This window comes from Aptenodytes forsteri, unplaced genomic scaffold (genome assembly GCF_000699145.1).
Source record: "Aptenodytes forsteri isolate BGI_AS27 unplaced genomic scaffold, ASM69914v1 Scaffold166, whole genome shotgun sequence".
NCBI lineage: Eukaryota > Metazoa > Chordata > Aves > Sphenisciformes > Spheniscidae > Aptenodytes > Aptenodytes forsteri.
In genome coordinates this window covers 9446455-9459045 of record NW_008796110.1, presented here as the reverse complement: position 1 = coordinate 9459045, position 12591 = coordinate 9446455, and the positions used below count along the sequence as shown (strand labels likewise).

Below are 12591 nucleotides of genomic sequence, written 5' to 3'. Positions count from 1 at the left end.
GTCTCCATCCCTGGAAGTATTTAAAAGACGTGTAGATGTGGTGCTTAGGGACATGGTTTAGTGGTGGACTTGGCAGTGCTAGGTTAACAATTGGACTTGATGATCTTAAAGGTCTTTTCCAACCTAAATGATTCTATGATTCTAAAAGCATCTATTGAAATCCCTGACAGACCTGTAGTCAAACAAGGCCTAAGACCACAACCAGTAATACACAAGAGGATTTATGCCTCTTCCCATATTACTATTCAACTTTCCCAAAGACTTGGCCTATGCAAATTCAACTCTAAGAAAAAAAACCATTATGGATAACATAGTGAAAAGTCTGGCTAAATGGCAACTTTACAAAGGAGCAGTTCTAAACCCTCAATAAAAGCTGTTTTCTACAAGAACGGTTATAAAAAGCATGAAACAACAACAACGGCCACATCCACCAGAGACCCTGTAATATATTTTCAATGAAGTCCACGGTTCCCTATCCTATTCCAACTCCCCAGAGACCTCAGTAAGTGGTGGCTTTATGCATATTCTTGATGCAAGGCATGACAGGCTTCAGAATAACATTGCTAAAATCTCTTTCAGAGCTTCAGAATAACATTGCTCTAATCTTGCTGAAGTTTGGTCGCAGGCATTTAAAATACTGAATTGGTTACATGAGGAATCAGATAAACTCAAATTTAAAAACAAAATAGCTACACTATGCTGTAATACCTTTGGGTGAGAGCTACTAGCTGACGTTTTCAGGCAGCCTGTGAGCGGGCACACAGCTGCGCAGCTTCACTGACCCGAGGTCAGGACTGCAGCACATCCATCCGCACACAGAGCCATCCCGCCCCTTCTGAATGCTCCGCGTTTTCTGTTAAATCATCTGTGGGCGCCAGACAGGGTTTGACTGCTATCACTTGGAACTCACATTTTTGTCACAGGAAGTTATTAACTCCAGTTTTAAATTGTAAGGGTTAGTGAGATTAACTATAGCTTGAAAAAACAAAACTGCAATGTAAATTACTGTACATTATCTAAATGAAATTAAAGTGAGCCAGTGAACCTATTCTGATTTATACTGTCTGAGGATCTGTCCCTTCGGCTGATCTGACCAAAAGATACCACAATGCTGACGAAAAATGGAATTTCCATCTTGCCAAATTCCAGTACTCTGACCTCTTTATCCCAAGCTGGCAATAAAGTTTGAAATTTCAACATGCTGCATAGAACAAAGCTAGGTAAGTATCAGTTAAAAAAGCTGAAATACTTATTAAGATCATTTGATCAAAGTGATTTATTTCAGCATTTCCAAATGGAGACACTTTATATTTAAGGCTGGTAGGTGGTTGCCTTATAAATAAATGAAGAAATAAAACAAAAATCATATAATGCATAGAATACTCACCTGTTTAATTTGGTGTTTATTTTACTGCCTACTTACTTTGGCAATTATTATTAGATATCTTCCACTGTAATAATGTTTTTGGGTTTTTTTTGCTCTTATGCGAAACCTTGTAGTGAAAATGTTTGTTCTATAATATTGGTAAAATATGTCAGACAAATATTTGCTGAAGCCATCAAATGTTTCAATGAGACAATGTTTATTCTGTAGTAGTGGTAAAATATGTTGTGCAAATATTTGTGTATGAGCATCACAAGACAAAAACTTGCCTCTCGTTCAACCTTTAATTTAGAATAGTTTGAAGTGATTAAGATGATGATGAAAAGGACTAGGGAAAAAAATATTAACACGACCCAGGAACCTGCTTGTGTAAGAAGTTGCTGTCTACTTGGAATCTAATTCAGAAGATACTGAAGACCACTGGGCAATTATTAACCTCTGAAGTTTTAATTTTGGGACACTTTTAGCTAGGACAGCTAAGCAGGCCACCTAGTCAGTCTTTTCCCCACTTTACCTGCTCGAGCATCAGCTCTCTCAAGCGTGTGATCTTCTCTCCATCCTCTGGATGGTTCAAGATGTATTCTTTGACAAAGAATGCCTAAGCAGAATAAAATCACAAAGTAACATAAAGTGAGTAAAAACACATCACTTCTTTTTTTAAGCAAGTTTCTGGATTATATTTTTGAAACAAGACCTTCTTTCTACTGCAACAGAGGGTAACAAATGATAAATAATTAATTATTCACATATGCATTGGTGGAGACTATGGGCAAATAAAATGTAGCTACTCGAGTGGAATTTACCAGTTGTTCAATATTGAGGTCAGATCCTGAATCAAATTTGGAAACCTGCAAATCAGAGTTGAAACCAAACACAGGTCACCTGAACTAAGTATCTCTTCCCCATTAATTGTGACATAGGAGTTTCAAATAATTACAAAGATTTAGATTTTCCTGTCTTCTCATACTAGGAGCTTCATTATACCTTAAATATAAAGATATCTTAAGAACAGTGTGGAATTGTATGCCATTATATGTATTGGAGCTGTGACATTATCTTCTTATTCACTCAATATAAATAATGTTTGAAAGAACTCACAGTGACATTGATGTCAAAAAGCCACACTTTTCACTTCAGGAGCATCTGACCAACATCCAGGTGTGTTCGTGGGCTTACATGACTTTCCGCCCCATCTCCAATGCTCCAATTGTACCAGATATAGTAGCCCAAAGTCATTTTACCCACCAGCAGTGGCCTGGACATAGCACTCCCCTGTTTGTTCACGATTGCATCTTTCTTAACATGGCACCTATCCTACCCTGCAAGGGGATTATATTGAATTTACAACAATTCTTGACACTATTCTGTAAAGAAAATGCCCAGCTGCTCGGTTGGGAGATTTCTAGACCTCAAAAATGCATTTGTCACAAAAAGTGTCTGTATGCATACCTACACGCACACATGGTTTTCTATCCATAAAGTTGAGAGGATAATAGTGGCTGCTCTGTGCTGTGTTTTCCTTTTGCACCTGTCTTAGCATTTCCATCACATACTTCTTACAACGTTCTCCATCCAACTTTAGCTGTTAAAATCTTTGCTATGCAGAATCATTAGTAAATATGGGGAGCAGTGGAGCTGGAGATAAATATACCCCTTCCTCTGATTCAGTTCCAAAATTTCATGCTGGGACAACCCGTAACAAGGAAGTGCTGAGACCTGTCTAGAAAATGCTGATACTGTAATGAAGAACAATTATTTCACATGGTCCTTTCACTGCAGATAAGTAGACTTATAAGAATTCATGTTTAAAGTATTAAAAGGAACCCTCTGATACTTGCTAAAATCCCAAACTTCTGCCAGCTGATGGTTTTTTTCCCTCAGCTACAAGCTTAATGTCCTTTCAATATCCAGCAGGTGGTGTCCCAGTGGTTTTGGGCTGAGATTTATACAGATCTGTAATATGAGTCAGAGATGTAATAATCTAACTTCAAACAAAATCACCAATACATAACAAAAAAAAATAATTTGACTAAATCCAGTAACATTCTTGGAACCGGTGGTTTCCAATAATTAATCATGAAAGTGCCTCTACTCTTCTAGCACATGTAAAGGAGCTAAAAGAAATGTTATAGTACAAATTGCAGTTTGAGAGGTGTTAGGGGGCACAAAACACACTCTTCCAGCAGTGTTCAGAAAAATTTTTTTAAAAATCAGTGGTTCAGTCTACAGCCATTTTTTAGCACACAGGAAGGTGCTGCATAATAATTATTACTTCTGTAGATTTTCCTGGAATCTGTTCCTGTATTGAAACTAGTGAAAGCATAGCTTTAACACCTGCAACACTGGCTAAAGTGCTGAATAATTAGAGATAGTTGTTTTTTATCCCATCAGGAGGGGGGCGGGGGGCAAGAGGAAAAAAAAAAAAAAAAAAAAAAGGGCAGAATCAAGAAGGCAGCAGCTGGACAAAGGACTTTATTTGCTGGGTCTTATCTTCTTAAAGCTTGGAAGTTGCCCAAAGGAAAGGAAGATAGATGTAAAGACATGGTCATGCTTACCTCAAGACCACATGCTCCAAGACTGACTGAGTTTTGAGCTTTGTACAGGGCAGAAGGCAAAAGCAAGTGAAACAGATAGGTAAGAGAAAAGCATTTACAGAGGAGAGGAAAAGAAGGAAGGTAGAAGATAAGTAGTGGCAAAACAGCAGGAAGACATACAAAGACTGAAAAAGGGATGTGCAAAGAGAATGAGGGTGAAATAGAAAAAAAACCCCAAATCTCACAACTATTGCTATCAGTTTTGGTGTTTACAACACAAGTAGGTGAAAAGTCCTATTTTAGGTATATAGCAAGAGAGAGAAGGAGAGGACAGAAGGGAATCGAAATATGAAGGCTGTCTAGGAGATCAAGAATTGCAGCTAAAAACAACAGTAAGAAAGGAGCAAGCTAGAATCTTTAATATGCTCGCAAAGAATGGAAAGCTATGCAGAGACACCGAGCTAGCTCTGACACTGCTAATTCAAACCAGACATAGCTCTGACATGACTGTGTTTCTCAAGGGACTCCCTTCGTGGCGCTTTACTATGCTAAACAGTTTTGTTGTTGTTATTTAAAGGCAGCTGGGAAACATCAAATATGGTACTGCTTTGCTTTAGCCTCACAATTTTCATAGCGTTGCAGTTTTGATGACAGATTCTAATGCTATAGCGGGCTCAGTTTCTTGTAGTTTAATTTAGATACAGTTTTATCAAATTTAACACCGTTGACTGAACACCGAATCTTGCAGCCTTTTAGGCAAGCGGACAGAATGTTATTCAACTTGACATTTTCAATGGAAAAGGAACAACCAGCAGACTCAAGTATTTCATAAAACTATTAGGAGAAAGAGGAAGATCGAGCTGGGCTGAAAAAAAAAAATCCTTCCTTTCTTTTTACTGTGGTTTCAAAAATCCACAGAACTTTGTGGAAATACAGCATCCCAAACATTTAAGGTTCTCCTAAGGTGATTCAGAGATGATAATAGTGAGAAACAACTTTTGGGAACAAATCCAGTGTTAGACATTTCTTATTTATATGTAATATTTTTTACTAGATTTTTCCAGAAAATAGCTTTCCTTAAAAAATTGGAGAAGAGAAAGAAGGATCTAGAAGCATATGATTCTTCAAGATAATAAATTTCTTTTTAAGAATTTTATATGTATATGTTATCTTAAAATTAGAATGTCAGCACACAAAAGTAAATCTGCTGGTTGGCCAGAAGTAGCTCCTGATCTAGAAGGGCAGCGGGGAGGGAATATGTAGTTCTACATAGAACTATATATCTATATAGTTCTATATAACTATTCTATGTAACTATAGTTATATATTGTATATATATATAGTTACTATATTGTAACTATAATAATATAGTTACAATTAACTATTGCATTAAAAATCCCCAAACCAACCACTAAAGAATGCAAGGTAATTGTTAATCGATTCATCACTGGAGCAAGTTTATGGGACTATCTGCAGCAAAACGGTTGTTTCAATAAAGCTATACATATTTAATATCACAGCACCCAAAACTGCAATACAGGTATAATTAAAAATATTATTGATATAGTACTTTCTGTCCTTAATTCATACAGAGGAGCTGCATCTGTACAGAGAAAGAAATTAGTAACAAACTGTCTTATATCAGATTTTTAATAAACATAAAATAAATTGCTCACCTCTTGGTATCTAGCAACTCCACCATTAACTGCTGCATCAATGACCCCATTTAGACACATCGTGAGAGGGTTAATATTTTGCATCTGTCGAGTTTGACACTGACTAATCAGTGTTCTCAGCTGCTGGTTCTTATTTTCTAAGACTTCAATAGCATTCTCAAGGGGACTCATTTCCACCTGAAAGAGGAGTGAGAAACATTGCAAACATACTTAATCTTCAGTTGAAAGATGAAATATATTAAAGGTAATTTTTGATTTCCTAAAAGAAAACAATGTTATTCTATGTTCTAGAGTATTGTGGCAGAAAAAATTCTTCTCACCTGGGCTACACTCTCTCAGTGTACACTCTGAGCCCAGAGAGGATTAATTTTATCACGTAATCAAGGACCAAAATAAACAACCCTCCCTCTCTTCATTATCTGACCTCGAGAGATACTCAGCCCTTGCTGCAAAACACTCACACGCTTCAGCCTGTGGTGGAACTGTTGGAATTCCGGGCTAAACTGTCCTCGGTAACTTTACCTAAACTGGGCTTGAGGTCAGGGAGAGCTTCACCGTGCTTAAGGGCACAGAACAGAGCTTAAGTATGGGTGAGCTAGTTCCCCCACCCAAAGTGAAGTCAACAACTAGATGTTATGGATGAGCAGTTTGAATGTAAGCTTTGAGCTAAGATGATAATGAAGCTGTAGTCAAGGGCAGTCCTTGAGCGGGATGTGCCTGTCCTCTCTAGAGGGTGAAGATGCTTTTCTCACAGGTAGCATGAACTGCAGGAAAAGCAAAAAGCTAAGCGATGGGAAGAGTACAGGCCTGCAGTTGCCATAATTTACCAAAACATAAAAGCACAAATCTGAGTCATGATCTAATACATACCCAGAAAAAATAATTACAGTTAACTTTTGGAAATGGTGGCTATAATGGTAACACGATAGTAAACTGAAGGTCTTCATATTAGGGCTCATATTAACCTAGTAAGGACTCAGTAGGAGTCAACTAACAAAATTTCTCATGTCACAGGCAATTTTTTGATTTTTACTAAATTCCATTTTTGGTTTTCTACAGGAGAATATGAGGATGGTGAACGAATGACATTTTGTTGGTATTACAAAAGAAAAACACAATAAAGTTCTAGAGAAAATCAGTTGTACAATGGTATCCCTATATTTAATGGGACTATTGTAAGACTGGCTTTGACAGGAAGGAAAATAGTTACAGATGTTATACTCCTGGGCTCCACAACTGACCAATTATTTAGAGATCTTTATATGTGGAGCACTCCTCCGAATACATTTGAAAGGTATTTAAGGATTTTCTAAGAAATATAACAACAAAGAAGGAGAAGAAATTACAATGTGTCAGTAACAGATTGCTACATTAGACCCTAATTCCTACAGGTTCTGTGTAGGCATGCTTCCCTGCCCATGCTGAGATCTGGGAACTTCAACAGAGCTCTAGGCAGACACAGGGATACACCCACGTGGCGTTCATTATAGGACAGGAACTTGGAGAATGTTTACTTTTCAAGAATACTGAAAGATACGTTATGTTAAGCTATAGATATTCTAAGTATTGACCGTTACATCATGCTGAGTTTTAAGAAAGTAATTTGCTGACGTTAAATGTTGCCTCTGGCTGCCCATTATTGTTCTCAACTTCTTTTTTCCTCAACTGCTTAAATGAATCATAAGGGTGGTTCTTAATCATACTTTTCAAGATAAGAGAAACCAGATCACTCAAAATACTTTGTAAATAATTTTGTTGTAGCCAGCTTGAAAACTTGCTCAAAGAAATTAGATATGGGTAATAAATCTTAAAGTAGTTCATCAAATAACATATGGATAAGGAAGTAAACCAACCCACAATATGTATTGCAATCAGTCTCATACTCACTACTTCACGTTTTTCCACTTCAAACCATCGAGATATTCCAGGTAAACTCTGCACCAAGATCAGTGTGGTTCTTTCCACCCACAGACTCTGCAATATACAAAACCAATTTATTTCCTGAATTTGCCTCAATATTTTTCTTAATTATTCCCAGTTTTCTTTATGAATACCTTCATTTAAGTAACAGTATACATTAAAAAAAAAGTATTAACATCCAAACTTCTATTGAAATGTCTATCCCAGAAGCCCAGGACATTCACTTTTCTTCTTACTTTCTAGGACCTACTACTAAGCAGTAATTTCTGCTGATTCTTCATTCTTAAACATGGTATTATTCTATATTATATGTTGTCCCCTAACCTCCAAAAGTCGCTTACAACTAAATTAGCATTTTAATATTTCCTTTCCGAGATAACGTCTGAGAAGAGGGAGAGTTCAGAAGCAGAACAACTTACAGATCACACAGAGTGACCAGCTCTCCTCTGTGAAGTCCTGTTTGAGATTCCACAATGCATGGCTGGTGGGATACTCAAATGTGCTACTGTTGAACACTTTGTGCAAGAGGTTTGTAAAATGACAAATCAACACATAGGATAGTGCTTACACAAAATATATATAAGCTGTACAATTAAAATAAAGCCCTAAGCTTTAATCAGAGGACAATAGTGACTTTATTTGGCTAATGTATTACCCTTAGAGTTCTTTCCTCTAACTTTATAACAAAATTATTATGGGATAATTCTCTTTGTGTGTCTGAATACCAGAATATATTCTGCGTCAGGATGTAAGTGTTTCTAGTGGGTCAGAATTAAAATTACACCAGAAGAATGCAAGATGAATTTTCAGTGTGACGTTTTTATTAGGAGGAACAGGTCATTTACATATTAGGGAACGAACTATTGCTCTTCCCTGAGACAATCTCTAAGTTCAGAGGTAGTTTTTAGTCTTGAAATCACAGGAACAGAACATTATGCTGCAGTTTAGTCAAAACCATCTCTCCCTTGCTCTAGGGAGAGATAACTTTTGGCAATCCTATCCGTACCCCAGATTACCTACTTAACAATGTTTTCCCATCTACCTTATAAACTTCTCTGGAGGCTGCTCTGCTATCTCCAGTTCTGCCTTCTATATATCACTGATGCAAAAACAGATAGGTACTTTTTTCTTTCCTATTCCCATATACAACAAGACCTTCCCATCTCCCATATATTTTTCATATTATTTTATTTAAAATGAGAAGTGAAATAGTCAAACCTGAGCTACCATGTCCTCTAGAGAATTCGTTATACCACACTCGGTTGAATAACACAACTGTAGACTATGTTTCAATAACACAACTATCATTGATGTTGCAAATAAATCCATAGGTCCAGTAGCTTGCAAAAGGGCATGGTACTTTACCTTGAATTCATTTTCTTTGTCCTTGGTCCCTTTGTGAAATGGCCTGTCATAGCGGAATCGCCAGATGTGATTTACTTTGTAAAAGCTCTTGATGTTATTGGGAATGCCGTCTCTCTGCAGGACTTCCTGGTTTTCTGGAATTGGTGTCACTGCATAAATCTGCAAATCTACGTGTAAAGAGTTAAGGCTATCCCACTTCATTCAAATTAGCAAAGCATATTGGCTCCTGAAGCATGACAGAAGAAAAACTCTTAAAAGTGTGTATCATAACATGCTTCTAGACTATTAATGGCTTGGGAAAGGAACCTCAGAGATCTTTGGATGGTTTGGGATTTATTTGTACTGTTCTGTCGAAAATTTCGTATTTATTTTTGAAATAGAGCTACTTACATGGAATAGTACATGGAGTAAAGGGATTTAATTAAATATGTTCTTACACACAATATGTCATGCCATGCTAACATTATGTTGTATTCTAAGAATTTGAATTACTGTAACTTGAACTGATATACCAGTATCACAGCAGTGATACTTCTACAAGTATTTTTGGCTAAAGTAAGAATCTTAATAACCTGACAAGGAATTTTTAAATAAAACCAACAATTACACAAAAAAGTTCCAAACATAATAGAGTGACTGGGACGAATTGCAGGGGAATTCTCACCTACCATTGTGATTGAAATCAGCTGTAGGTGTACCTACATTTTTTAAAAGCATGAAAGACGTAACTGCAGTATATGGGTTTGTGATTATGTGGATACACTGTGCTTCTGCCTGAAAGATGGTCTCATCTGGCTGATTAGCATGTTGCATAGCAATGGCATGTGGGAACTCATTCAACATTCGCTGCTGGAAGGCCTCCAGCCTTTCATAGTCATGTCCTCGGCAAACAAATTCCTTATTCTGAGCAGACAATAAGAAAAACAAAACAAGAGCAAGTTATGTGAAAATAATTGGGTATCATTAGATAGATCCAAACACATGGTCTTAAATATAGACTTTCCGGGCAACTTTTACATCATTTTAAGAAGGAAAAAATAAGAAACAGAAGGCAAGAATGAAAATAAGAAATCTAGAAAGAACAGGTTACTTAGAAGAAGGAAATTTTACCGTATAAAGCATGTTTTATTCAAAAGTCTGGAAAAATCGAATTATTATACTTAAAGCTTTAATAAAAATCTGAAGAGAGAAATTGTTATTATTGGATTAAAGTATGTAACTAACATAACATCAGATTGTATAAAATGCATAACAAAAATGTAATGCAACAGACAGTTAAGACAATGAAATGGGCTGAAAGTCCTTTCCGTGAGGAACTAGGAAACTTTGCTTTGAAGTTATACAATTCTAAAGAAAAACAATGCATAAGAATGCATTCAATTTGCCTTATCCTCTAAATGCTTACGAATTATCAGCCTGGTAAATTAAAATTATCCAGTTTTTGCAATATGAAGTAAAAGAATACTCCTGGCTCCAACATAATTTCTTTTAGCTGGATGCCCGCTATGAAGTTGTACTATTATTTTCCTGAGATTGTACAACATCAATACAGATACAACATACAACCTACATTAAACATGAGATGCCTGGATTTGGAGTTGGAACTAGTCACTGACCATGGTGGTGCTGAGTGTTTCCTGTAGCTGTGGACAGCACTTTTTGATTTGATTCTGCTTGCACACGTTTGAAATAAGGAAATATCTTAACCATTTTTGTAAAAACACTGTTAAATGAATTTCCTTTTAAAATCTATATTAGAAAATGCTAAAAAGTCATTATGAATGTGTTCCTCTTGAAGCAGGTTTAGATAGAAACAGTTGTTGTCTTTATTGTATCTTGACAACAGAGACAGGAAGCATTGCATTCTGAGAGCCTGGACTTTCATGGGAATTGCTACAAGAAATCAACTGCAATAGTGTTATTGTGCAACTACAAATTAAAATGTGAAAGCTTTATTCTGAAGATTTATTCTTTATTCCTTCTATAGCAACCACAGCCAGGCTGTTTAAAAGAGTTACAAACTGCTTTGCCATAAAAAAATTGAATCAAATGTAGTAATTTTTGAGGTGTTCCTTGTTGGTGCTGCAAGCATAAATCTGTGCTATGTACATTTAACTTGGAAAATGCATAAATACTTCCTGGGCAGATGCACAAGCAGTGAAAGACCTACAGGTCTGAAAGTACTGCACTATTGTGCAACTTTTTCCATTACTTCTACTTCATCAGTTGATGTATTTTTAGTAATTTAAACATTAAATTCTTTCTAATTAACATTTTCAAATTGGTTTATACAGATGTCACATTCAGATGACTACTAGGTAATATCAAAAACTATGTGTCCATCAGCCTTGGTTTGTCCATTGCTTTTAAAGGGGAGAATTTCATGCTATATTTACCATTTGGAATTTGTCATTTTGCCCACCACAAAGGCAAAGAAAAATGAGGCTTTTTAGGCCTCCACCATACAGAGGAGGGCCCTTTGTAACTTATTTGAATTACCATAGGAAGAGGAGCTTGGATTACGATTGCAGCGGCTCCATGAATAAGATGGATTCTGTTCTCTTCCCCGGGTGACAGTCAATGCAGCTAAACCACTGCAGACTGTGGAAGCGGGGAACAGGGTAAACACGACTAATATTTTCAAGGGCACTTCAGTAACTTCAGAACCCAAGATTAATGTTCAAGGGTAACTTTATCTATCTTGTCAGCTTTAGCACATTGATAATCAGTAAAACTCAGCATGTTGAATTTCTAAGTGATTTAAAAAAAAATGGAACTTGGGAATGTAATTACTTAAATGCTAAATTACTGATGTCCCACTGCCAAGGGAGACCTCTTCTGACAGCGTTCTGAGTGACCACCAGCAGAAGCAGAACAGGATAAATGGAACAAACTACCATGAAAAGATGTTGGTTTGTGGAATAGTATAGGTGCATGTTTTCCAACATAAACATGAACATTAAGTTTACGTGGGACTCTGGAAGCCTAGCATTTGTCTTTCCATTAGACAGGACCTTTTCTTAACCCTGAAAACGTGAGGATATTTCATTAATTACCACAAAGAATTCCCTGTTTCTCATAGGATAAGAACTTACGTATGTTATGATCAAATTCTCACATAGAGAAAGTGATTATGAATGACAGCATGAATTCCAGAATTACTCCATTCTGTTTATTTTCAATTCACTTACTCTCAAGAAGAATGGGAACTTTTTCCCATAAAATCCAACTCTGAAAAATTCTGGCTCCAAACGCTGTTGATCCATAATTTTATCATACAAAGATGCTTCCATCATCTGGGTGAGATTGATAAGAAATGCCATTAGTCTTTTTTGAAAACATATTTTTACCTTAAGCTATCACAAAAGGGAGGGCCTTTCAGCACACTGCTCTGGAGTACTAGAACTGCAGTGCACCTCTGAGCAACAATAAGGACATCTAGAAGTCTCTGAATGCATCAGATTAAATAATTATACCTCTTAATGACCTGCAAGTTTCCAAGAATTAAAAAAAAAAATTGCTTTTAAATATGAAGTACCTATATTAAAGGAGTGAAATATTAGATTTATGACAACATGCATAGTTCTTTAATGAAAAATGGAAGTAATAGAAACACAATTTGAAACATATGACCCAGTAATCTGCTAATCTTCCCAACACATGGCAGTAATTGTGGTCAGTTTAGTCAGCAAAGTCCAATTTCCATATTCAA

General features: G+C 36.4%; 1 protein-coding gene across 1 annotated transcript in view; it reads right to left on the bottom strand.

Moving 5' to 3' along the window:
• Positions 1-12591, bottom strand: part of DOCK4 (dedicator of cytokinesis 4) — a 262389-nt gene that overhangs the window by 14215 nt on the left and 235583 nt on the right. The window contains 6 exon segments of the mRNA XM_019474045.1: positions 1899-1982; positions 5595-5771; positions 7482-7568; positions 8880-9046; positions 9641-9782; positions 12071-12175. Of these exon segments, the coding sequence (XP_019329590.1) occupies positions 1899-1982; positions 5595-5771; positions 7482-7568; positions 8880-9046; positions 9641-9782; positions 12071-12175 (762 nt within the window).